General features: G+C 38.6%; 1 protein-coding gene across 1 annotated transcript in view; it reads left to right on the top strand.

Annotated features, from left to right (window-relative positions):
• Positions 1–27,818, top strand: part of INTU (inturned planar cell polarity protein) — a 473,020-nt gene that overhangs the window by 360,541 nt on the left and 84,661 nt on the right. The window contains exon 11 of the mRNA XM_053703638.1: positions 27,486–27,704. Coding sequence (XP_053559613.1) covers positions 27,486–27,704 — 219 coding nt within the window. The remainder of the gene's footprint in view (positions 1–27,485; positions 27,705–27,818) is intronic.

The raw sequence follows: 27,818 nt of genomic DNA on the forward strand, positions 1-27,818 counted from the left end.
GCAGAATCTCATACGAATCAACTTGTGTTGTTTCTTCAAAGACATGGTTGGAGGATCAATTTACCAAAGAGTTCCTTAATTCCTCAGACAAAGGTAACCTTCTTGGGTTTTCAAATAGATTCAGTGTCCATGACTTTGTCTCTAACAGAAAAGAGACGTCTGAAGTTGGTTTCAGCTTGTCGAAACCTTCAGTCTCAATCGTTCCCTTAGGTAGCTTTGTGCATGGAAATTCTAGGTCTCATGACTGCTGCATCGGACGCGATCCCTTTTGCTCGTTTTCACATGAGACCTCTCCAGCTTTGTATGCTGAACCAGTGGTGCAGGGATTATACAAAGATATCACAATTAATATCCTTAAATCCCAATGTTCGATCTTCTCTGGCTTGGTGGTTGAATCACCATCATCTAATTCAAGGGGCCTCTTTTGTTCGTCCAACCTGGATTGTGATCTCAACAGATGCGAGTCTTTCAGGTTGGGGAGCTGTATGGGGATCTCTGACAGCGCAGGGGGTTTGGGAATTTCAGGAGGCGAAATTACCAATCAACATTTTGGAACTCTGTTCGATTTTCAGAGCTCTTCAGTTCTGTCCTCTTCTGAAGAGAGAATCATTTATTTGTTTTCAGACAGACAATGTCACAACCGTGGCGTATGTCAATCATCAAGATGGGACTCACAGTCCTCAGGCTATGAAAGAAGTATCTCGGATACTTGTATGGGCGGAATCGAGCTCCTGTCTAATTTCTGCGGTTCACATCCCAGGTGTAGACAATTGGGAAGAGGATTATCTCAGTCGCCAGACGTTACATCCGGGCGAATGGTCTCTTCACCCAGAGGTATTTCTTCAGATTGTTCAAATCTGGGGACTTCCAGAAATAGATCTGATGGCCTCTCATCTAAACAAGAAACTTCCCAGGTATCTGTCCAGATCCAGGGATCCTCAGGCGGAAGCAGTGGACGCGTTGTCGCTTCCTTGGAATTATCAACCTGCTTATATCTTTCCGCCTCTAGTTCTTCTTCCAAAAGTGATTTCCAAAATTCTAATGGAACGTTCGTTTGTATTGCTGGTGGCTCCAGCATGGCCTCACAGGTTTTGTTATGCGTATCTCGTTCGGATGGCAAGTTGCCAACCTTGGACATTTCTGTTAAGGCCAGACCTTCTATCTCAAGATAATATAAAAAGAAATTCCTGAGGAGGAAAAAACTTAAGAGGATGCGCTTGGAACACAGGTTATCAAAGTGGGACCTACCACTTTATGATTGGGTTTGTACCCGTATGCATAAATAAAAAAAAAATATTTTTATAAACAGCACAGTGTTTGGTATGTGTAAAAAATTTATAATAATGACGAAAATAAATTGTGTGTAAAACAAGTGCTCAGGACAATTTGTGTATAATATTAGTGATACATTGAAATAATCAGATATCACAGATAAACAATGATATTTGTGGCGATTAGTAAAATATAAAAAAAAAAAAAAAAAAAAAAAAAAAGGACTTATCAATGTCCCAAAAATTGCTGTGATGTAAAAAATAAGTGTCCAATCCTAATATGTGAACGGTGATGTGTTCAGGTGTTTGGCGTGCTCCTCTTGTGTCCCGCGGTGCGATGGGTCAGGGTGTCTAGAATGGAAGATAAACAAGGGGCGCCAACATAGTGTGAATCGTTCAAACAACAAGTATAAAAGTGATGTGCAAAAAACTACTCACAAGGAAAGTGGCACCTTAAATGAATAAGGTGCGATAAAGCAGGCTGACATTCAAATTCCAGCAGTCAGTACGCTGGAGGTCTCACCCAGAGGACCTGTGGAATCCAGATAGGCGTCTAGAAAGTAGCACCCACGTTTTTTAGGGCCAATGGCCGGACCAGGTGAGCTGCAAGCTGATAGGTGTTCTCCTGCTGCACTCACGCCACCGAGACTTTTCTCCAAAAACGACAGTGTCAGTGTATGAAAGGTTCCGTGGTAAAAGTCCTGTTTCAAAAACAAGTGGATCGTGGAAAGAAGCAAAAATACCGGGTCGTGGTATAAAACAAACAGTATTTATTTTGCAACGCGTTTCTCAGTCTATTCCAGACCGTTTCATCAGGCATAATCATAGTTAACAATAGAGATCTATTTAAACCCACAGTGACCCGGAATTGAAACAAAAGGTCAACTCTATTAACAATGTTGCAATTGCAAAAACATTTAACTTTTGATACATTGTATAAATTGGTTTGAACAATTTTGACCACACAGATAACACTTAAATAAAAAGTATATAAAAAACCCTATTCGCAATTACCAAATATATCTGGAAAAAAATAAAATATCTCATAGTAAACTGGACATATATTAACATGTGTGTATATGTATATCTCATCTCCTGGTTGGATTCGAACCCAGGACCTAATGTGTGCTAGGCAATGGAAAAATCAAAAGGCTACCTTTATGTCTTGTTTGAATTTCTTGCAAAAAGGATTAGTATTGATACAAAATATATAAATTGATCTACATGTCTCACAATGTCTAGAAGATAATCTTATTTGGTCTTTTTAATAAATGACTCTAATTTTTAAAACCAAACTAAAAGGAATTTTCTTATAAATATAAAACTAAAAAAGAAATGTTCGTGACAAATGCTTACTATAAATAAGTGACATATAAAAATTGTAAAAAATATATATGTATATATATATTTTATTTTATGGCTCCACTGGACTTGAACTTGGGACCTTCTGTATGTTAAGCGAGCATGAAATTGATAAGGCTATCTTGAAGGGCTATTTTTATGTTATATATTGGAGCAGAAATATGTTAGGAATTATGTGATTAATAATATGTATATATATATTTGGGACTCCACTGGACTCGAACTTGGGACCTTTTGTATGTTAGGCGAACAAGAAATTGGTAAAGCTATCTTGAAAGTTTATGTTATATATTGGGGCGGAAATATATTTGGGAATTATGTTATTAATTGTTTCCAATCATATACAACAACCAAATAGACTAAAAAGTGTATCCAGAATGTATATAAACAATTGTAGGTGTATGTATTGATGAATAATCAAACATTCAAAAAGATGAAATGTGCAAAATAGTGTATCGTAGAAAATAATATAAATCAGGTATGTAAAATATAATATAATATGAAACTATATAGGTGCTTGGACTATTAGGTTTAGAACCGGATAGACAAGTGCATACATATACACAACTATGTGGACATGCTCATCATGGGCATATACACATAAATATAAGTGTATGGAAACATAACATATTCTATATGTGTCTAAATTGCATTAATGCAATATATTATTGAAGACTGACAAAGAAGAGAAAAAGAAATAAGAGAGATATAATGTAGTGGTATCAACATATTGTAGTGTTTGTTAATGTATATCAAAAAATATAAGAAAATATGATGTACTAGACCCTAAAAGCTAAATCTCATATTAGATATAAATGTAACCTGTATAAAAGTGATAATTTATGTGAAGGCTGCCAAATCTACATTGGCGTTTAAGCCTAATGGATACAAGGTTTTGAGTTTGTGTATCCAATATGTTTCTAATTGCCTGAGTTTAATCAGACGATCATAATCTGTGGAAGGTGGTACATGATCAATAGGGATAATTTTATAGATATCTGAACTCCCGTCATGTATCGTTTCACAATGGTTGGGGACCAATTTCGGTCCAATAAACAAACCAAAACTTTAAACTTTTTAGCTTCCCATGGATCATTTAAATGTGGCAAAAGAGGTTGCAACATGTGCAAATTTACAATTTCACAAAAATCTTTTAAATCCAATATTACTGGTTTAACTTATCAAATCACACATCGTCTCAATTGCGAATCTAAATATATAGTGTATCTCCTTAATTGTATTTGTGACGTCCAGTATGTAGGGCGCACTATTAGAAATCTCCGTACCCGTTGGGGTGAACATCATCGAAATTGTAAAAATTGTAAAAAAACTAAAACCAACCATAGTGTCCCCAACCATTGTGAAACGATACATGACGGGAGTTCAGATATCTATAAAATTATCCCTATTGATCATGTACCACCTTCCACAGATTATGATCGTCTGATTAAACTCAGGCAATTAGAAACATATTGGATACACAAACTCAAAACCTTGTATCCATTAGGCTTAAACGCCAATGTAGATTTGGCAGCCTTCACATAAATTATCACTTTTATATAGGTTACATTTATATCTAATATGAGATTTAGCTTTTAGGGTCTAGTACATCATATTTTCTTATATTTTTTGATATACATTAACAAACACTACAATATGTTGATACCACTACATTATATCTCTCTTATTTCTTTTTCTCTTCTTTGTCAGTCTTCAATAATATATTGCATTAATGCAATTTAGACACATATAGAATATGTTATGTTTCCATACACTTATATTTATGTGTATATGCCCATGATGAGCATGTCCACATAGTTGTGTATATGTATGCACTTGTCTATCCGGTTCTAAACCTAATAGTCCAAGCACCTATATAGTTTCATATTATATTATATTTTACATACCTGATTTATATTATTTTCTACGATACACTATTTTGCACATTTCATCTTTTTGAATGTTTGATTATTCATCAATACATACACCTACAATTGTTTATATACATTCTGGATACACTTTTTAGTCTATTTGGTTGTTGTATATGATTGGAAACAATTAATAACATAATTCCCAAATATATTTCCGCCCCAATATATAACATAAACTTTCAAGATAGCTTTACCAATTTCTTGTTCGCCTAACATACAAAAGGTCCCAAGTTCGAGTCCAGTGGAGTCCCAAATATATATATACATATTATTAATCACATAATTCCTAACATATTTCTGCTCCAATATATAACATAAAAATAGCCCTTCAAGATAGCCTTATCAATTTCATGCTCGCTTAACATACAGAAGGTCCCAAGTTCAAGTCCAGTGGAGCCATAAAATAAAATATATATATACATATATATTTTTTACAATTTTTATATGTCACTTATTTATAGTAAGCATTTGTCACGAACATTTCTTTTTTAGTTTTATATTTATAAGAAAATTCCTTTTAGTTTGGTTTTAAAAATTAGAGTCATTTATTAAAAAGACCAAATAAGATTATCTTCTAGACATTGTGAGACATGTAGATCAATTTATATATTTTGTATCAATACTAATCCTTTTTGCAAGAAATTCAAACAAGACATAAAGGTAGCCTTTTGATTTTTCCATTGCCTAGCACACATTAGGTCCTGGGTTCGAATCCAACCAGGAGATGAGATATACATATACACACATGTTAATATATGTCCAGTTTACTATGAGATATTTTATTTTTTTCCAGATATATTTGGTAATTGCGAATAGGGTTTTTTATATACTTTTTATTTAAGTGTTATCTGTGTGGTCAAAATTGTTCAAACCAATTTATACAATGTATCAAAAGTTAAATGTTTTTGCAATTGCAACATTGTTAATAGAGTTGACCTTTTGTTTCAATTCCGGGTCACTGTGGGTTTAAATAGATCTCTATTGTTAACTATGATTATGCCTGATGAAACGGTCTGGAATAGACTGAGAAACGCGTTGCAAAATAAATACTGTTTGTTTTATACCACGACCCGGTATTTTTGCTTCTTTCCACGATCCACTTGTTTTTGAAACAGGACTTTTACCACTGAACCTTTCATACACTGACACTGTCGTTTTTGGAGAAAAGTCTCGGTGGCGTGAGTGCAGCAGGAGAACACCTATCAGCTTGCAGCTCACCTGGTCCGGCCATTGGCCCTAAAAAACGTGGGTGCTACTTTCTAGACGCCTATCTGGATTCCACAGGTCCTCTGGGTGAGACCTCCAGCGTACTGACTGCTGGAATTTGAATGTCAGCCTGCTTTATCGCACCTTATTCATTTAAGGTGCCACTTTCCTTGTGAGTAGTTTTTTGCACATCACTTTTATACTTGTTGTTTGAACGATTCACACTATGTTGGCGCCCCTTGTTTATCTTCCCTTCTATCTCAAGGCCCATTTTTCCATCAGGATCTCAAATCATTAAATTTGAAGGTATGGAGATTGAACGCTTGATTCTTAGTCATAGAGGTTTCTCTGACTCAGTGATTAATACTATGTTACAGGCTCGTAAATCTGTGTCTAGAAAGATGTATTACCGAGTCTGGAAGACTTACATTTCTTGGTGTTCTTCTCATAAATTCTCTTGGCATTCTTTTAGAATTCCTAGAATTTTACAGTTTCTTCAGGATGGTTTGGATAAGGGTTTGTCTGCAAGCTCTTTGAAAGGTCAAATCTCTGCTCTTTCTGTTCTTTTTCACAGAAAGATTGCTAATCATCCTGATATTCATTGTTTTGTAAGGCTTTGGTTCGTATCAAGCCTGTCATTAAGTCAATCTCTCCTCCTTGGAGTCTTAATTTGGTTTTGAGGGCTTTACAGGCTCCTCCGTTTGAACCTTTGCATTCTCTGGATATTAAATTACTTTCTTGGAAAGTGTTGTTCCTTTTGGCCATCTCTTTTGCTAGAAGAGTTTCTGAGTTATCTGCTCTTTCTTGTGAATCTCCTTTTCTGATTTTTCATCAGGATAAGGCGGTGTTGCGGACTTCATTTAAATTTTTACCTAAGGTTGTGAATTCTAACAACATTAGTGGAGAAATTGTCCCTTCATTATGTTCTAATCCTAAGAATTCTCTGGAGAGATCTTTACATTCTTTGGATGTAATAAGAGCTTTGAAATATTATGTTGAAGCTACTAAAGGTTTTAGAAAGACTTCTAGTCTATTAGTTATCTTTTCTGGTTCCAGGAAAGGTCAGAAGGCTTCTGCCATTTCTTTGGCATCTTGGTTAAAGTCTTTGATTAATCATGCTTATGTAGAGTCGGGTAAGTCCCCGCCTCAAAGGATTACGGCTCATTCTACTAGGTCAGTTTCTACTTCCTGGGCTTTTAGGAATGAAGCTTCTGTTGATCAAATTTGCAAAGCAGCAACTTGGTCTTCTTTGCATACTGTTACTAAATTCTACCATTTTGATGTTTTCACTTCTTCAGAAGCAGTTTTTGCTAGAAAAGTACTTTAGGCAGCTGTTTCAGTTTGATTCTGCTGCTTATTATTTCATTTTTTTTATTTGGGTTGTGGATTATTTTTTCAGCGGAATTGGCTGTCTTTATTTTATCCCTCCCTCTCTAGTGACTCTTGCGTGGAAGTTCCACATCTTGGGTATCTGCTATCCCATACGTCACTAGCTCATGGACTCTTGCTAATTACATGAAAGAAAACATAATTTATGTAAGAACTTACCTGATAAATTAATTTCTTTCATATTAGCAAGAGTCCATGAGGCCCACCCTTTTTTGTGGTGGTTATGATTGTTTTGTATAAAGCACAATTATTCCAATTCCTTATTTTTGATGCATTCGCTCCTTTCTTATCACTCCACTTCTTGGCTATTCGTTAAACTGAATTGTGGGTGTGGTGAGGGGTGTATTTATAGGCATTTTGAGGTTTGTGAATCTTTGCCCCTCCTGGTAGGAATGTATATCCCATACGTCACTAGCTCATGGACTCTTGCTAATATGAAAGAAATTAATTTATCAGGTAAGTTCTTACATAAATTATGTTTTTCGGTGTGATGTATGCGTTATTAATCAGTTTAATATGGGATTCTTTCCAGGAGGTGGGGATTTTGGCCTCTTTTACTCACTTAATACTGACTTTAATCTTTTCTGATATTATTTCTTGGAAATGCGGCCTCCAAGTATCAGCTAGAGTTTCTAATCCCAATTGTCCTTGTTTTGACATTAAGATATTGTAGGTTAGCGAGATAGTATGAATACTATTTTTATGCAAAATAATATAGTCTTTAAGTTCACCGAAATCTTTATAGCCGTGTCTGACATTATGAAATCCATTTATAAAATGCCTAAGTTGCAGGTACGCATAAAATTTTTTATTCTATAGATTATATTCTAGAAAAATAGATTCTAATGATCTTACTTTACAATCGTTATCTAGTAGTTGTGAGACATAAATTAACCCTTTCTCTTCCTACTTTATAAATATATCAGAAGACAAACCAGGGGGAAATAAATTATTACCTTTAATAGAAAGGTATGCGGATATTCGGTAATCTATGTCCAAGGCAACGCAAAGCTTTTGCCATGCTAGAACCACGTTGCGGATTGACAATTTTTTTATATCCGTTGGTAGCTGAGTAGCTGGGCAGTAAATAATAGCTTTAAGGAGAAGAGGAGTGACCACCTGTCTTTCAATTAAAAATTTTTTAAAGTAGCTGGTATCTGTGATCCAATCAAGAGCAAAACGTGCCAGTATACAAATATTGTACCATTTTATATCAGGGAGAGAGAATCCTCCGAATTCTGGTAAGTGCTGAAGTTTAGCTCGGGATAGGTGATGCCTTTTCCTATTCCATAGGAAAGATGAGCAATTTCTATTAAAGAGCCTTAAGTCTTTATTAGATACAAAAAGGGGAAGATTTTGAAAAAATATATATTAGTTGCGGAAGGAGGACCGACTTTATCAGCATAATTCTGGCTGAGAGTGAGATAGGGAATGGGGTCCATCTGCTCAGTTTCTCCTCAGCATTGGAAAAAAAATAGAGACGTTATTATTATACCAATGATTAGGGTTCCTATGTAGATTAATACCCAGGTACTTTATAGTTTCTGTAACCTGAAACAGATGATCCTTACAGCTATCTTTATTTTGACATATCCATAAAATTTCAGATTTGCTCAGATTTAATTTATACCCTGAAAAAGAGCTAAATTGTCTAAAGATATCAAGGACCAAAGGGATACTTACTTTAGTGTTTTGCAAGAATAGTAACAAATCATCCGCATAAAGCGATAAAATAATTATTTGGTCGCCGATTTCTATACCTTGTAGGGTATCTCTTAATAAGATTGCGAGAGGTTCTATGGCAATGTTGAATAAAAGGGGCGAGAGGGGGCACCCCTGTCTAGTTCCTTTAAGGATCTGGAATCTGGTAGTTGGAATACCATTAACTAGGATGTAAGACGTAGGTGAGTTATAGATAGACTTAATCAATGAAAGAAATTTCCCACTAAAGCCAAATCTATCGAGAGCAGTATGTAAGTGGTCCCAGGTTACTGAGTCAAAAGCTTTCTCGGCGTCGGCTGTTAACAATGCGTAATCTTGTTTTATACCGTTTTCTTGGATATTGACCCAAAAATATTCTAAAATAGTGGTAACACGGCGTAGATTTCTAATAGAAGATCTCCCATGCATGAAACCAGATTGATCCTCATGTATTACTTGGTCTATACCTGCTTTCTTGAGTATTAATGTAACAGCCGACGCCGAGAAATACTCAGACATGGGGTTCCCTATTATAAAGTATTCATTAAACAGCTTAACCAAAGTAGGAAGCAGATCATTTCACATGATCTTAAAAAATTCTGATGGAAGCTGGTCGGGGCCAGGTGCTTTATTATTCTTAACATAATCTATTGCCTCTGCCACTTCTTCGACAGTAATGGGGCTGTTTAAAGTTTCTGAAAAAGATGATGAAATTTTAGGGACTTTGACTCTATTCCAGAAGCTATTTTTATTTTCAACGTTAATCTCATTCGCTGCGTAAATATTTTGAAAATACTTATAAAAATTTCTTTAATATCTGATGGATCTGTAAATCTTTCTTGGCCATCCCTAATAGCTTCAATTGTATTATTTTTTTTTCCTCGTCTTATTTAATCTGGCCAAGAATTTGGCTGATCTACCAAATTGTCCACTATACTTTGCATTAATTCTAATATCTTCTCGTAGCGTTTTTTCTTTTAAAAAAAAAAAGGTCCCGTTCCTGTTTGGCCATCTGATATTTATTCCAGAGAGCTCTAACAGGGTTCTCAATATATTTCTTGTAAGCATTACTGAGTTGGTTAGCCAGTTGTAGTTCCCGTGCACTAACTTGCTTTTTCCTTTTTACCATATATGCCTTGATTTCACCTTTTAAGGTACGCTTTCGCAGCTTCCCAGTAAATCTCTGTTTTTTCAAGATACTCCTTATTAAAACCTTGATAGTCTCGCCACTTCTGGACCAACCAATCAGCAAACTTCTTGTCTTGTGATAAGTAGTTAGGGAATTAAAAATGATTTACTGGGTTGGTAGTTGAATTCTTAGTATGTATACTTAAAGGGACAGTCTAGGCCAAAATAAACTTTCATGATTCAGATAGAGCATGTAATTTTAAACAATTTTCCAATTTACTTTTATCACCAATTTTGCTTTGTTCTCTTGGTATTCTTAGTTGAAAGCTTAACCTAGGAGGTTCATATGCTAATTTCTTAGACCTTGAAGCCCACCTCTTTCAGATTCCATTTTAACAGTTTTTCACCACTAGAGGGTGTTAGTTCACATATTTCATATAGATAACACTGTGCTCGTGCACGTGAAGTAATCTGGGAGCAGGCACTGATTGGCTAGACTGCAAGTCTGTCAAAAGAACTGAAAAAAGGGGCAGTTTGCAGAGGCTTAGATACAAGATAATCACAGAGGTTAAAAGTATATTATTATAACTGTGTTGGTTATGCAAAACTGGGAAATGGGTAATAAAGGGATTATCTATCTTTTAAAACAATAAAAATTCTGGTGTAGACTGTCCCTTTAAAGAAATAAGAGCATGATCAGTAGTGACTATGTCGGCAATTTGGACATCGGTATTCATTGCTAACATTGGGCTTGAAATCAGAAAGAAATCTATTCTAGAAAATGCTCTGTATGATTTAGACTCGCAGGAGAATATCTGAGCATCTGGATATTTGATACGCCATAAGTCATGAACTTTTAAATTATTACAAAGCTGACGAAATATTTTAGCCTTTATATTAGAAAAATGAGAAGTATTTGGGGTATATCTATCTAGTGATGGAGTAGGAATTAAATTAAAGTCTCCTACAAGAATCAGATTTTGCCCGATATACTGAGATAGGAACATGGTGAGTTTGTTCCAAAAATCTACATCAACCTGATTTGGTCCATATATATTGCAAAAGATATACTTAATATTCCCTATCTCAATCTCAGCCAAGAGCCATCTATCCTCCTTATCTAAAATTTGTTTTAATACCTTGTAGGACAGATTCTTGTTAAACAGAATGGCCACTCCTCTTTTCCTCTTATTGCACGGAGAAGCGATTACATGACCAACCCATTTGGATTTTAGTTTGTTTGCTTCTGAAACTTTAAGATGGGTTTCTTGTAGGAAAGCGAGGTCGGGTTTATGTTTACCTAGTTGTTTAAGGATCAACTTCCTTTTAATAGGGGAAGTTATCCCCCCAACATTCAATGAAACACACTTAAGAATATCTCCTACTTTTTATGCTTAAATCAGGTGTGGGGGAGAGATCAAGGAGGGGGGTGGGGGGAAAGGAAAGAAAAAAAAAGAGAACTAAAAAACACAGTTTGTCTACCAAGTGGCAGCATCACAGAAGACCCACTAATATATACATTAACTTTAGTCAACTCCCTAATCTTATATCATAATTTTCAAATCAATACAGAATTGTCTGGCCTCTTGTTCATTCAACAGAATATGTGTGGTGTCCTTGTCTTCTATTGTTATCTTGGCAGGATAAATTAATCTAGCCTTGTGCCCTGCATTAATTAGCTTAGTGCAGAAGGGGGCCATAGCTTTCCTTCTTTGAGAGGTTTCGCTAGAGTAATCCTGTAATCCTGAAAAATCAGGATTTTGGCCTCCCCTACCCGCACTATGCCAATTCTCCTGTAGAGTCACAGTAATGTCATTTTATCTTGGTAATTTTGAAATTTAATCATAACCGCTCGGTTTTGAATTAACCCATTCATTGTTTTCCTTTGAGGGCCTATTCTGTGTGCTCTTTCAGTCTTTCAGTCAGTATAGGGGTGTTTTGCTGCTGCAAGCCTAATAATTGAGGGAAGTATGTAGAAGAAAAATGTAAAAGATCAGTAAATTCACTAGACTCCGGCAGGCCTACTATCTTTAAATTATTACGACACGAGTGGTCGTAATAATTTCAACCTCATTAAGTCTATTTGCAAATTGTCTAATCTCGGCAGTGAGGCTGACCATCTGAGATTGTAATAACTCGAATTGAGGGAGAAATATTTCTGATAGCTGGGTTACTAGTGGTTGGATATCGGATTTAGAGGATGCAATCTCTTTAACTGTCTCAGGCAGGATGTCTGATGTACGGATCTTCCTGAAACACACTTAAGAATATCTCCTACTTTTTATGCTTAAATCAGGTGTGGGGGAGAGATCAAGGAGGGGGGTGGGGGGAAAGGAAAGAAAAAAAAAAAGAGAACTAAAAAACACAGTTTGTCTACCAAGTGGCAGCATCACAGAAGACCCACTAATATATACATTAACTTTAGTCAACTCCCTAATCTTATATCATAATTTTCAAATCAATACAGAATTGTCTGGCCTCTTGTTCATTCAACAGAATATGTGTGGTGTCCTTGTCTTCTATTGTTATCTTGGCAGGATAAATTAATCTAGCCTTGTGCCCTGCATTAATTAGCTTAGTGCAGAAGGGGGCCATAGCTTTCCTTCTTTGAGAGGTTTCGCTAGAGTAATCCTGTAATCCTGAAAAATCAGGATTTTGGCCTCCCCTACCCGCACTATGCCAATTCTCCTGTAGAGTCACAGTAATGTCATTTTATCTTGGTAATTTTGAAATTTAATCATAACCGCTCGGTTTTGAATTAACCCATTCATTGTTTTCCTTTGAGGGCCTATTCTGTGTGCTCTTTCAGTCAGTATAGGGGTGTTTTGCTGCTGCAAGCCTAATAATTGAGGGAAGTATGTAGAAGAAAAATGTAAAAGATCAGTAAATTCACTAGACTCCGGTAGGCCTACTATTTTTAAATTATTACGACGCGAGCAGTCCTAATAATTTCAACCTCATTAAGGGGGGTAGTTATCAAGCCGTCTACTTTTCTGGCTTCGCCGGCCCAATACGCCCGCCTAAGCTCGCCTACCTTCGCCGCCGCGGACCTTGAATACGTTCGCCTAAGTTATCAAATAAAGCTGTCAAAAAGCCGCGGGGCGATGAGCAGCGGACTGTGACAGTTATCACTCATCCGATCTCGCTGCCCTTCGGCTTTTTCCCAGCTTTATTGCTAGCCTGTCACTAAGCACTCACACTAAACTGCACTGTTCTACCCCCTATACCGGCGCCCCCGGAGCCCCCCGCAACTAAATAAAGTTACTAACCCCTAAACCGCCGCTCCTAGACCCCGCCGCAACTCTTATAAATGTATTAACCCCTAAACCGCTGCTCCTAGACCCTGCCGCAACTCTTATAAATGTATTAACCCCTAAACCGCCGCTCCCGGACACCGCTGCCACCTACATTATACCTAGTAACCCCTATCCTGCCCCCCCTACACCGTCGCCCTCTATTATAAAATTATTAACCCCTATCCTGCTGATCCCGCACCTCTCCGCAACTAAATAAATAGTTTAACCCCTAAACCGCCGCTCCCTGAACCCGCCGCAACCTATATTAAACCTATTAACCCCTATCCTGCCCCCCCTACACCGTCGCCACCTATAAAAAATTTATTAACCCCTATCCTGCCCCCCACTACGCCGCCGCCACTGTAATAAAATTATTAACCCCTAAACATAAGTCTAACCCTAACGCCCCCCTAACTTAAATATTAATTAAATAAATCTAAATAAATTAACTCTTATTAACTAAATGAATCCTATTTAAAACTAAATACTTACCTTTAAAATAAACCCTAATATAGCTACAATATAAATAAGAATTATATTCTAGCTATCTTAGGATTTATATTTATTTGACAGGTAACTTTCAATTTATTTTAACCATGTACAATAACTATTAAATAGTTATTAACTATTTAATAGCTTACCTAGCTAAAATAAAGAGAAATGTACCTGTGAAATAAATCCTAACCTAAGTTACAATTACACCTAACACTACACTATACTTTAATAAATTATTACTATTTAAAACTAAATACTTACCTGTAAAATAAACCCTAAGATAGCTACAATATAATTAATAATTATATTATAGCTATCTTAGTATTTATATTTATTTTACAGGTAACTTTGTATTTATTTTAGCTAGTTAGAATAGTTATTAAATAGTTATTAACTATTTAATAACTACCTAGCTAAAAGAAATACAAAATTACCTGTAAAATAAATCCTAACCTAAGTTACAATTAAACCTAATACTACACTATCATTAAATTAACTAAATAAACTACCTACAAATAACTACAATTAAATACAATTACATAAACTAACTAAAGTACAAAAAATAAAAAAAGCTAAGTTACAAAAAATAAAAAAATAAGTTACAAACACGTTAAAAATATTACAACAATTTTAAGCTACTTACACCTAATCTAAGCCCCCTAATAAAATAACAAACCCCCCAAAATAAGAAAAATCCCTACCCTATTCTAAATTAAATAAATTTCAAAGCTCTTTTACCTTACCAGCCCTTAAAAGGGCCATTTGTGGGGGCATGCCCCAAAAAGTTCAGCTCTTTTGCCTGTAAAAGAAAAATACAACCCCCCCCCCAACATTAAAACCCACCACCCACATACCCCTAATCTAACCCAAACCCCCCTTACAAAAACCTAACACTAATCCCCTGAAGATCATCCTACCTTGAGTCGTCTTCACTCAGCCGAGCCACCGATGGAACTGAAGAGGACATGCGGAGCGGAAGAAGTTAATCCTCCAAGCGGCGCTGAAGAAATCTTCCATCCGATGAAGTCATCATCCAGGCGGCGCTGAAGAAGTCTTTGATCCGGCCGATGTCATCTTCCAAGAGGCGCTGAAGATGTCTTCTATCCGGGTGAAGTCATCTTCCAAGCCGGGTCTTGAATCTTCCTTCCGCCGACGCGGAACCACCTTCTTCACCGACGGACTACGACGAATGACGGCTCCTTTAAGGGACGTCATCCAAGATGGCGTCCCCTCAATTCCGATTGGTTGATAGGATTCTATCAGCCAATCGGAATTAAGGTAGGAAAAATCTGATTGGCTGATGGAATCAGCCAATCAGATTGAGCTCGCATTCTATTGGCTGTTCCGATCAGCCAATAGAATGCGAGCTCAATCTGATTGGCTGATTGGATCAGCCATTCGGATTGAACTTGAATCTGATTGGCTGATTCCATCAGCCAATCAGATTTTCCTACCTTAATTCCGATTGGCTGATAGAATCCTATCAGCCAATCGGAATTGAGGGGACGCCATCTTGGATGACGTCCCTTAAAGGAGCCGTCATTCGTCGTAGTCCGTCGGTGAAGAAGGTGGTTCCGCGTCGGCGGAAGGAAGATTCAAGACCCGGCTTGGAAGATGACTTCACCCGGATAGAAGACATCTTCAGCGCCTCTTGGAAGATGACATCGGCCGGATCAAAGACTTCTTCAGCGCCGCCTGGATGATGACTTCATCGGATGGAAGATTTCTTCAGCGCCGCTTGGAGGATTAACTTCTTCCGCTCCGGATGTCCTCTTCAGTTCCATCGGTGGCTCGGCTGAGTGAAGACGACTCAAGGTAGGATGATCTTCAGGGGATTAGTGTTAGGTTTTTGTAAGGGGGGTTTGGGTTAGATTAGGGGTATGTGGGTGGTGGGTTTTAATGTTGGGGGGGTTGTATTTTTGTTTTACAGGCAAAAGAGCTGAACTTTTTGGGGCATGCCCCCACAAATGGCCCTTTTAAGGGCTGGTAAGGTAAAAGAGCTTTGAAATTTATTTAATTTAGAATAGGGTAGGGATTTTTCTTATTTTGGGGGGTTTGTTATTTTATTAGGGGGCTTAGATTAGGTGTAAGTAGCTTAAAATTGTTGTAATATTTTTAACGTGTTTGTAACTTATTTTTTTATTTTTTGTAACTTAGCTTTTTTTATTTTTTGTACTTTAGTTAGTTTATGTAATTGTATTTAATTGTAGTTATTTGTAGGTAGTTTATTTAGTTAATTTAATGATAGTGTAGTATTAGGTTTAATTGTAACTTAGGTTAGGATTTATTTTACAGGTAATTTTGTATTTCTTTTAGCTAGGTAGTTAATAACTATTTAATAACTATTCTAACTAGCTAAAATAAATACAAAGTTACCTGTAAAATAAATATAAATCCTAAGATAGCTATAATATAATTATTAATTATATTGTAGCTATATTAGGGTTTATTTTAAAGGTAATTATTTAGTTTTAAATAGGATTCATTTAGTTAATAAGAGTTAATTTATTTAGATTTATTTAATTAATTATTTAAGTTAGGGGGGCGTTAGGGTTAGGGTTAGACTTAGGTTTAGGGGTTAATAATTTTATTACAGTGGCGGCGGCGTAGTGGGGGGCAGGATAGGGGTTAATAAATTTATTATAGGTGGCGACGGTGTAGGGGGGGTAGATTAGGGGTTAATAAATTTATTATAGGTGGCGACGGTGTAGGGGGGGCAGGATAGGGGTTAATAGGTTTAATATAGGTTGCGGCGGGTTCAGGGAGCGGCTGTTTAGGGGTTAATACATTTAATATAGGTTGCGGCGGGTTCAGGGAGCGGCGGTTTAGGGGTTAATACATTTATTATAGTTGCGGTGGGCTCCGGGAGCGGCGGTTTAGGGGGTAATAACTTTATTTAGTTGCGGCGGTGTAGGGGGGGTCAGATTAGCGGTGTTTAGACTCGGGGTACATGTTAGGGTGTTAGGTGTAGACAGCTCCCATAGGAATCAATGGGATGTCTGTCAGCAGCGAACTTGTACTTTCGCTATGGTCAGACTCCCACTGATTCCTATGGGATCCGCCGCCTCCAGGCTGGCGCTTTGAAAACCAGGTACGCTGGGCCGTAAAAGTGCCGAGCGTACCTGCTAGTTTTTTGATAACTAGCAAAAGTAGTGAGAATGTGCCGCACTTGTGTGCGGAACATCTGGAGTGACGTAAGAATCGATCTGTGTCGGACTGAGTCCGGCGGATCGAAGTTTACGTCACAAAATTCTACTTTTGCCGGTCTCGAGCCTTTGATAACTAAGGCGAATCAGCCTCGCCACAAATACGCTGCGGAATTCCAGCGTATTTGAGGTTGACGGCTTGATAACTAGGCCCCTACGTCTATTTGCAAATTGTCTAATCTCGGCAGTGAGGCTGACCATCTGAGATTGTAATAACTCGAATTGAGGGAGAAATATTTCTTATAGCTGGGTTACTAGTGGTTGGATATCGGATTTAGAGGATGCAATCTCTTTAACTGTCTCAGGCAGGATGTCTGATGTACGGATCTTCCTGTCTTTTTGTTTAACTGGCATAGTTGGTGAATTAAATTTAGAAGACAGGATATATCTGTCCATATATGATACTGGTGTTTTTTCGCTTAGTGCTCACTCTATATAAAAAAAAATAATTAAGAGTGAAGTGGAAAGTGAAAAAGAAACTACAAAAAAAGAACAAAAAACAGTGAAAAAAAAAAGTGTAGAATATCAGCTACTGAAGCTGTATTTGTGTTTTTTTTAATGCAGTATAGCCACAAAAAGCAGAAAAATTGAAACGCCTAGTGACTAGGTGGGCGTGAAGGCATATGCGCGCGCATATATATATATATATATATATATATATATATATATATATATATATATATACACACACACACACACTCGTACGTGGGGGGTGCCGTTAAAAGTGTAAGCAAATTATGTGAAAATAAATTGAGTATAAATAAATTGAGTGTAAATAGATCAAGTCAGTGAATATCCCTTAAATATAATACTGGAAAGAGAAAAAGAACAAAACATTTTTTTTTATTTTTTTTGCCTTAGTACTTTTCTAGGCCAAGTATTATACCACCAGAACTCTGAGGTGGTACCCAACAGTATAGTACCAAAATATATCTAGTATATATAGCAATAGAAAGAAAGGTAACTTTCAGGGTGAACCTGCTAATTAATCCTAGTAGATGTTATCTGGAAAGATGACTTACAAATTCTTCCTAACAAATTGATATATTAACAAATATCTCCCACCACTAATATTAAATTTACAATCACGTGAAAAAAGGTTCCTGCACAGGCAGAAGCCACCTAGTTACCAGCAGAATATATAGACAGCAGTACAATTATGAGGGCATAAGATACAAAGGTAAAGCTGTTGGTTTATAGTTTAAAATAGAAAAAGAAAAAGAAGGGATAACAACGTAGATTTTACTTTAGATGGGTAATATTGAGTAATTTCTAAGCTTAGTGGGCTAATTTATAACACCAGCCCACTAGATATTACACAAAATTAAGCCCGCAGTCCAGTGTGATTATTCCTTAGTCTTTGTTTAGTATGACTGGAGACTTTGTTGCCTTCTCTGTCTGTAGCTATATCACTTGTTATCGTTGTTGCAATTATACAGGGAACGATGTGGATACTAGTTATAGCTAAAGTACAGGACGGCACACAACAACAGCGCTATTAAGGCAGCTTGAACTCCACAGTTTGCAACCGTTAGGCTTAGCTAGGTTACATCCGTAGATCTCTACACCTAAGCCAGGAGCCCGAGCCCAGCTCTCCTGAAGCAGGAATAAAGTATATGGAACAGTCATAAAATTAGCCCCAGCACGGGAGCGGATATACTTGCGTTTTTTGAGAGTCCAGTATAGTTTCAGGTTTAACTGAGAAAGCTTTGACCCAGTCCACTGTAGGAGACCAGATGTAGCACACCCGTCTGAAGTCTTTGTCGAGGACTGCAGCAGCTTATCACCTGGATACTAACAAAGGATGTTATCCTGAGCCACTTAATGAAGACTTTATCCAGAGATCCTCGCTGTACCGGGCACACAGAATATTGCCACTGCTGGAGCCGTATCATACACTATGTAACCAATAGAGTGGATCCAGCTCCTTTCTTCTTGTTAGCTGTATGGGTTAGAGTGATGCCGGGCCCTAGGGCGTATGACCATCCCACAACGGGCCCGGTGCAGGAGGTTTTATTTCTTTCCGCTGTAAGCCACTTAACACCAGGTATCCATGATAATTATTCTCGCTCATACGAGATACCGGCAGAAGGGTTGATAGCGTCTGCTCGAATACCAGTGATGTGGCAATACCGGTGTCCCTCTGTTATAATCACCAGTGAACAGTCACCCAGACAGTCGTGCCAAAATTAAAGGGTCTCTGCGGTGGAGCCGCTTGCGGCTCTAGCAATCGAGCCTGTAATTAGCTTCCACAGGCTTCCTGCTAAGGTTCTTGATGACAATACCCGGCTCCCTAGGATGCAATACCGCACCAGCAATGGGAGATTTTAGCAAGGGAGTAACAAGTTGATTCACGAGCGATCGGTGCAACACGCCACAGCTCGGCTTGCTCTGCTCCTCCCACCGGAAGCCCCAGCGATCATTTAGACTGATGTTTGATAAAATGTCCTCTTATAACTCTTTTGTGCGCTTCCCATACTGTGGGTAATGTTACTTCGTCTGTCATGTTAAAGTCAAAGTACTCTTTTAGGGGTGTAGCTATGTCTTCCGTAATTGTCTGATTATTTATTGTCTAATCTCCAAATAAAAGGAGTACTGGGTTTATCTGGCCCCGTCATCTCAAAGGTAACTGGGGCGTGATCCGACCACGTAATAGGAGAGATGTCACTGCGGGAGACATATGCAATGCCCTGAGAGTCTGTAAAAAAGTAATCGATGCAAGAGTATTTCTTATGAGAACTAGAATTATATGTGAAGTCCAAGTCTACCGGGTGCAATGTGTGCCAAATGTCATGAAGAAGATGTTTTTTTAGAGTAGCGGAAATTTGTTTCAGGATGTGGTGGGAGACACTAGACGCACCATTGGAGGTGTCTAATCTCGGATGTAGCGGTACATTAAAATCCCCCCTAGGATCACTATTCCCTTGGTCAGTTCAGAAAGTTTATTCGATAATGTTCTAAAAAATACCTGCTGTGCCGTGTTAGGGGCATATACATTAGCCAATGTAACCACCCTCCCATATAAGTAACCCACTACTATAAGTACTGAGAGAAGAAGGGATGGCACTAGCACTAAAATACTATTGATACATGGTTGCTCAATTGGATTAATTTAATATTTTGATATATATATATATATATATATATGTACACATATACATACATACACACATATATACAAGTGTGTAAGTATCTCTTTTATGAGCTGGGGTTCTTGTGTACAGGAACAACTTTTGGATTAAGTCTGGAGCCCAAGGAAAGGGATCAAGACTGAAAAGAGTGCACTTGGGAAGCACTCCCGTCCCTGATTTGAGTGAATAATAAGCTCACATTCAGGACCAGAAAGTTTCTATTCAAATGAATTCACTTAAAACATAACTTTTATTTCAACAATAGTTGTATAAAATCAGTGTGTGTGTGTACTTTAAAAACTCATAGGAACTAGGTCGGAAATGTTGGTTAATAGTAGGTTCAGTAACCTGGTTATACAGATATTGAGGGCACCTCAAGGGGGTCCACTCCAATATTAGAAGTTGTTTATATTTTATTTTGGGCAAAAGTGATGGTAAAGGGGGGGGGGTTTTGAATAAGTAGATGTCAAGGTTATGTTTAGACAATAATGTTCTTGTCTGCAGTCAGTACAGTCGGACGGATATAAGGTTGTAGTAATATACACTATCCCACAATATTTAGTAAATTATATCCTATCATCTATCACCATATATGGTGTCCTGTACTTGTGGTAGAAATGTATCAAAATAGGTTCATATACTGATTGTGTATTGAACACTATATTAAAACACAGTTAGAATAATCCAATATCTGATTAATAATTCTATATGTACAAAAGCTCACGTGATTATTTACAAATTAACTCATTCCAGACCTTGGTTTCAGGCCTGGTTTAGGTTTTGTATATTAGACTTAAGGCTGCCAGAGAATGTAACAAAATATAAATTATTTATCATCTATCTGCACACTGGTGTCACACTTAATAACTGTGCACTTTATACCAAAGAGATAAAAATATCGTTGCCACTAGTTTACACTTGAGTCTGTATTACGTCTTATTAGGGCATATGATGCTGGTAGTGACCTCAATTACACGTCAATTTCACTTTAGATAAAAGGAAACAAGGCTCATGCCTGGTATTTATTGCCTTATATTTTAATTTGTAGTGTATTGAAATGTATGGTTGTAACTTTGTTACAAATAAATCTGTTATATTGCACGCTGGTTTGCAGAGAGAATCTAAATAACACTTTATAGGTGTAAAATGCTTAAAGTTGAATTCGTAGTCGCTAGATTTGAAATAATGATCATAAACGAAATTTGACTACAGATCTTATGTCTCAATTGGCGCCTGTGTATTTAATAGCAGAATTTGTTTGAATAAACACTGTCATTACTTCTAGTTTGCAAACAAAGTCTGGATTGCACCTTATTTAGGCTTACAATGCTTGTAAATCACTAGATAAAGAATTTATTTTTCTTTGCTTGAAATAAGCTACTATATATAATCTTTCTGTCCTTCTTTAAATACTTAGTGCAAGGATTTCAGATTGAGCGTCTTGTAACATGCATATTTTGGATAGAAGTTTCTCTCATATACTAATGGGTGAGCAGATCTTTGTAATGCCTTATTTTGACATACAAAGCTTATGAACCTCTGAGGGAAATTAAATTTATCTTACAGAGCTTGTGATAACTTGCTATGTGTGGTCTTTATTTCACATCTTTAAATACTTAGTATTAGAATTGCGAATTATGCGTCTTGTAACTAGCTGTTTCAAATGAATATTGGTTTTATTTACTGCCTTATAAAGCCGGTCTTAGCAATGCCTTATTTTGGCAGGCGTTATTGAAAATTAAACCTGTTTAACATTTACACCCGGGATTCTTAGTATTAACTGCCTCCGGCAGCCACCCCTGGCGTGTAGCGGAGCTACCGAGATACCCTAGATCACAGAGGTCAATATATTATTACCCAATTGAAACACACTCTATAGAGTTAACTGAATTCTAAGTTACAAACAGGCTGCTTTAAATACTTGGTGCTGGGATAACGGATTGTGCGTCTTGTAGCAAGTTATTACAAATAACTATTTTACTTATGTACTTCCTTATGAAGCGGATCTTAGAAAATGCCTTATTTTGGCATCGGTTATTGTGAGTTAAGCCTCTGTAGTTTATACAACAAAGATTCAAATGTTAGCTGCCCCCAAACTGCCACCCCTGGCGTGTAGCAGAGTTACCGGGATAGCTCTGGACACTACGGTCAATATGCTGTTGCCCAATAAAACAACTTAGGTTAGATTAACTAAATTCTAGATTACCAACAAAATAAATTATATCAACAAGTTCCTATGCCATTTAAAAACAGCTAATTGGGGTGTTTGTTAAACTATACCCCTCCCTGTCATGTTTTGCCGATACTATCTCTGCTTTTTTTTTTTTTTTTAAAGTACACACACACACACACACACACACTGATTTTATACAACTATTGTTGAAATAAAAGTTATGTTTTAAGTGAATTCATTTGAATAGAAACTTTCTGGTCCTGAATGTGAGCTTATTATTCACTCAAATCAGGGACGGGAGTGCTTCCCAAGTGCACTCTTTTCAGTCTTGATCCCTTTCCTTGGGCTCCAGGCTTAATCCAAAAACACTACTATAAGTAGTCTACCATCTTTGTCTTGCTCAACCCCCTGCGGCTGGAAGGGGACCTTGTGGTATACAAGTATTCCAACTCCATTTTGTTTACTGGGCACTGAGGAGAAGGGAAGGAGGAGAGGGGGAAAGTGGGGGAGAGGGAGGATGGGAGGTTATTGTGGGAGGTGGAGAAATTAGAAAAACTAGGGAGTAACCCAACATAAACAGTATATCAACAGGTATTAGTAACAAACAACATTTTTCAACATTAATTTGAATCACAGACCTGAGTGATAGTGTGAGTCTAAATTCTTCTCAACAGGTATCTAAAGGTGCTATTCTTATAACGAGGAATTAAACCATTTTTGTTCAAAGATCCCGTTTTGATTCCAGGTGTCCCCCTGTTGTTATGGGCAATGGTAATGGGGAGGAGAAAGGAGGAAGAGGGGGAGGGGATAGGGAGGAGAGGGATAGGGAGGAGGAGCAGGGGGATAGGGAGGAGGAGGGGGGAGGGGAAGAGGAGAAGGGAGAGAAGGGAGAGGGAAGAGAAGAGGAGAGGGAAGGGGAGAGGGAGGGAGGGAGGAAAAAGGAGGGAAGGGAGGAAAAAGGGGGGAAGGGGTTGCTGGTAAAGGGAGGAAGCTAGTACCACTTCAGCGCAACTTAGCACATTCAGTATAACAATAGATATTAGAAACATCCAACATTTCAAACATCAACTTAGTTCACAGACCTGAGTGTTAACAAGAGTCAAAGTGCTTCTTATTAAAGATTTGCAGATGCAAGTCCACATCTCCGAGATCTTTTCCATTCACAAGTCAGCAACAGTTCTCAGTGAAGGGGTCAGGTTTGGCTATCAGTATTTCCTGGATTAGATGCTGAGGGTAGTTGTGTATCTGGTCTGGGGGGTTCTATACCCAGTGTAGTATACCCAGTGTAGTGCAGAATGCGGCCAGGTCCTCCAATGATCGATATAAGCAGTTTTGTCTCCAGTGGCTGTTATGAGACATGTTGGGAACCCAAGAGATTTTGTTATCTTGCAATACTGTTGTAAGAAATTTTGGTTACATAACACAGTGGCGCTTGATTCAGTGTGGAGACATGTCCAGGATCATCAGTTCTGGGTTCGATTGCCATAGTGCTGTCTTCTGCTGTGAATGTATCTGCACTTTTAAGATAGTAAACCATATTTCTTGTTTTGGTTCCCTTGTCACTAATGCCAGATTTTTTTTCTGTGCCATGGGTGCAGTCTTAGACAGTGATCTGATCTGTTTACTGTGCATGCTCCAGGATATCAAATACACCCTAGGGGGATATCAGCATCGAATAGCCTCTCCTAAGTATCTTTAGTAAGCAAATGCCCTATGTACATATAAGGTATTCTCTCCAGCACGGATTTAAGAAGTTGGCGTCTCAGGATTTGAAGTGCCCAGTAAAAGGCTGTACCGTTTCAAGCGTTACCTCACCAAACCCAACTATTGTGCGATCCACGCTGTATGGTTTAGGCCCGTAGTATATATGGTGCTGGTTTCAGCTAGTTCAAGGTCCACTGGGTAGTTATAGGTGCCCCTCAGTTATTTTGCAACCGCCGTGACCTACCGTGAGTGGATGTGGGTATCAGGCCTGTTTTCGCGTCTCTAACACCGGATCTTGGTCAGTTTCACTGTCGGTCTGGTTCTGTACTGGGTGTCCCCTGCTATAGTCTCCAGTGTCCGATTAGAGCACCAACCTTCTTGTATGTCCGTATCTTTTGGGATGGGGATATACTGATCCGGTGGCGCACTTCGATCCAAACTTCAGTAAGGCTTGCGGCCTAGCCATTCATGTCGCTGCTGTACTGCTGTTAAATGCTTCCGTTTTTGTGTGCAAGTTGCGTATGTTGTGTGGTATGATCTCCCCGGTTCATGGGATAGGTTGTAAGGTTATCTGCAGCCTAGATTATAGCATATAAAGGTTTTGGGCCAACTTTCAGCTTGAGAGCTCTAGCAAGACACGGCCATTCTCCTGAACAGCTAGGCTCCGCCCCCCGGTTAGGATGAATTTTATTTTATTTTTCATACTATGTTTCCTGCGGTTACTTAAAAATCTCTGGGATCAATATTCGCTCTTTACTTCTATGGAAGTTGTTCGGGACACGTTAGTCCCATGTTTGGGCGGATTTAGCCAGCTTGGCAGTTATGACCCTGGTTGCAGGCTGGTCCTGCTTGGGTTCAGATCTTCTGTCTCGCGGCTTATTCAGACACCTGGCGCCTATTATACTGTGCTGGTCAGGTTGGGGTGCCGAGTGCTTTTCACATTATTATGTTCTTGTTATTTGTTTTACAAGTCTTAGCTAAGCATTCTCAAGAGGACTTTCTGGTTCATGCGGCTCTCAGGATTGTTTCAGTCCTAAGTAGCCGTCTCTCTGGTGACTCTGGTCACTCTCTGTTGTTTCCGATAACCTTGGAACCTAGAGTATTCCTTCCCACGCGGTGGGAAAATTAGAGGGTTTAGTGCCTCTTTCTGCCGGTCGAGGCTGTGTTGCTTTAGGAAATTGTCCTTTTTGGACTTGTTCCTTTAGTGGTTATCTTCTTCATTGAGACCTCTTGGATTGTCCGTTCTCCTTGTGGATGGGTCGCCTTTGGGGGACTTGGATTCCCATCGGGAGTTGGTTGTTCCTTTTTCAGGACATTAGACAGCAAGGTTCTTTTTGGGCTCCGGTTAGGGATCCTTTCCTGGTGTTGGGAATGGTCTGCATCTCTTTCTTGGGATAGAGGAGGTCCTAGTGATTTTCCACTCATATGGTTCAGGTATTGCCATCCAGGTGGCATCCAAACCCATGTTTTACTGTCCTTTGACTTGGAAGCTTAGGTGATGTGGAGACTTGAGGTTGCTCTGTTCGGGTGACTTGTCCTCACTGTTCCCCTTGTGTCTGGAGCTCGTGGCTAGCTGGACAGCTAACTCAGTATAATAATGCTCTGTGGATACTCTGTACTGTAGCAAGCTGAGGGTTGCTAGTTCAATCTCCAGTGAGGTCTACTCAGCCTTTCCTCCTTCCGAGGTTGATAAAATGAGCAGCACCCTGTGTCCCTTAAGGTGGATTAGTCGCACTTTTAAGCACAGTCATGTTAAGGTGGCTTGGACGCCTGTTGGCTCTAGTGTCCTTTTATGGCCCTGGCTTTTTGGAGTGTTGGGCTCCTGCAAGGGGTGGTCTCTTCCCTTTAGGTTGAGACTTGCAAGGTCTTCTTTCTCTTGTTTTTTATATCAGATATCCTTTTTTAGGGTTGGAACAGATGTTTATCTGGTTTGGGGATTGGTCTGCTCTTTGAGTTGTTCCTGTCCATCTGGGGAGCTGCTGGCTCCGCATTGAGACTTAGTCGGATGGCTTTGCTAGATCTTAGTTCTAACGCCTGCTCGATTGTCTTTAGGTGGAAGTGGCTGTGTCCATTCTTCCGCCCTTTCGGGGGCTGGTCTTGGGGTTCCTTTCGGTTCCCTTGCTCAGACCTTCAGTTGCTTGGGCTGGTCCGGCTAGGTGTAGGATCTGAGATCTGTTGTTCATCTTCAGGTCTTTGGGGTGACAGTGGATATTCTTTTTTAGAGGTTCTGTGCCTCTCCCCCTTTGAGATCTGTGAGTAGGCTTGGCGGCCTGGATTGCCTGGGTATCCTCTGTCTTGGAGGTTAAGCAGTCAGCTATTTTGTACGGCCACTTCTTCCTTACGGATAGTGTTTTATCCGTGTCTTCCTACGGAGGGCAGCGTGTTACTAGACTCAGATGTTTATTCTCTTAGTTTGCTATTTGTTATTCTGTTTGCTCAGTCTCTGAGTTCTGACGTTTTGAGTACTTTGTCTTTAGCTGTCTTTTTCGGTGCTGTTGCATGATGTTTGGAAGATGCTTCTTCTCCTTGATGCCCGGTTGCTCCTTGTGGGTTGGCTGTCGTCTCCCCTTGTTCTCGGGATCCTTTTGGGTCTCTGTGGACTCGGCCTTCTTTTGAAGGGGTTTTTTTTTATTGGATCTTGCTGTACTTTTTGTGTATTTCTTTGGCTCACCCTTGTCCTCTCCCTTTTGGGGATTTTGCTACTGTACTAGTAAGGGATATGTGGGGAACGACTGCTGGGCGACGGTTCTCCTGGAGAAGTGTTGGCTCAGTGAGTCTGCTTTGAGGTCTCTAGTTAGGCTTTCGGACATTTTCCGTCTAGTTTTTTTGCTCGGCTCCAAAGAAGCAGGGTTTGGTTGGTGTCGTGGTTTTTCAGGCCTGGTGCCCTCAGAATGGACTGCCTATTGTACCCTCCCTTTTGCATTCAGTGTCCTCTATAGCTTGGGTGTTGTTTTCCCAAAGTAATGAATGCGGCTGTGGACTCTTTCCATTTATAAAGAAAAACTTAAATTATGCTTACCTGATAATTTTCTTCAGATGGAAAGAGTCCACAGCTCCCCACATGTATTTTTTCTGTGGGGCGTCCCCTATTTTTATTCTTCTGGCACCTTTTCACCCTGGTATTTCTTCTACTGTTCCTTTTTCCTCTACAGAATGACTGGGGGATGAGGGAAGTCGGAGGAGTATTTATGCCTTTGGCTGTTGTGTCTTTGCCTCCTCCTGGTGGCCAGGTTCTTATTTCCCAAAAGTAATGAATGCAGCTGTGGACTCTTTCCATCTGAAGAAAAGAAAATTATCAGGTAAGCATAATTTAAGTTTTTGTCATATGCATAACAAAAATACAACAGTTCCAAAATCCAAAAAAAGGATCATATTTCAACGCCAAGTTTAGTGACTGGAAGTATTTACGATAGGATATTCAATAATTGTTATACAGACTGAGGAATTATTACTACTTTGCTTGCACTGATATCTTGTTTTGCTTTTGTTAAGGGCTATTTACTGACCAATCACTTACCAAAAGAGGATCTTATTGATATTGCCCTTTATTGTCGGCAATATTGTCTGTTGTCTTTAGCATCAGAAAGGATTGGTCAGCTGGTCATCTGGCGAGAGGTTTATCCACGTCACCATCTTCAGAATTGTGAATCTTTTACATCTGATGAGTACAGTGAGCCTGAAGCTAGGTACTTCTTGCTCATTGTAGGCTTGGTAAGTTTTTGTATTTAACTGGATTTAATTAGTGTGAACTAGTGTATGCTGCATATAATTGTAGATAAACTAAGGATATTTAGTGTTTATTTTCATGGATCTATTGTATGCAAA

The sequence above is a fragment of the Bombina bombina genome, chromosome 2 (assembly GCF_027579735.1).
Source record: "Bombina bombina isolate aBomBom1 chromosome 2, aBomBom1.pri, whole genome shotgun sequence".
NCBI classification, from domain to species: Eukaryota; Metazoa; Chordata; class Amphibia; order Anura; family Bombinatoridae; genus Bombina; species Bombina bombina.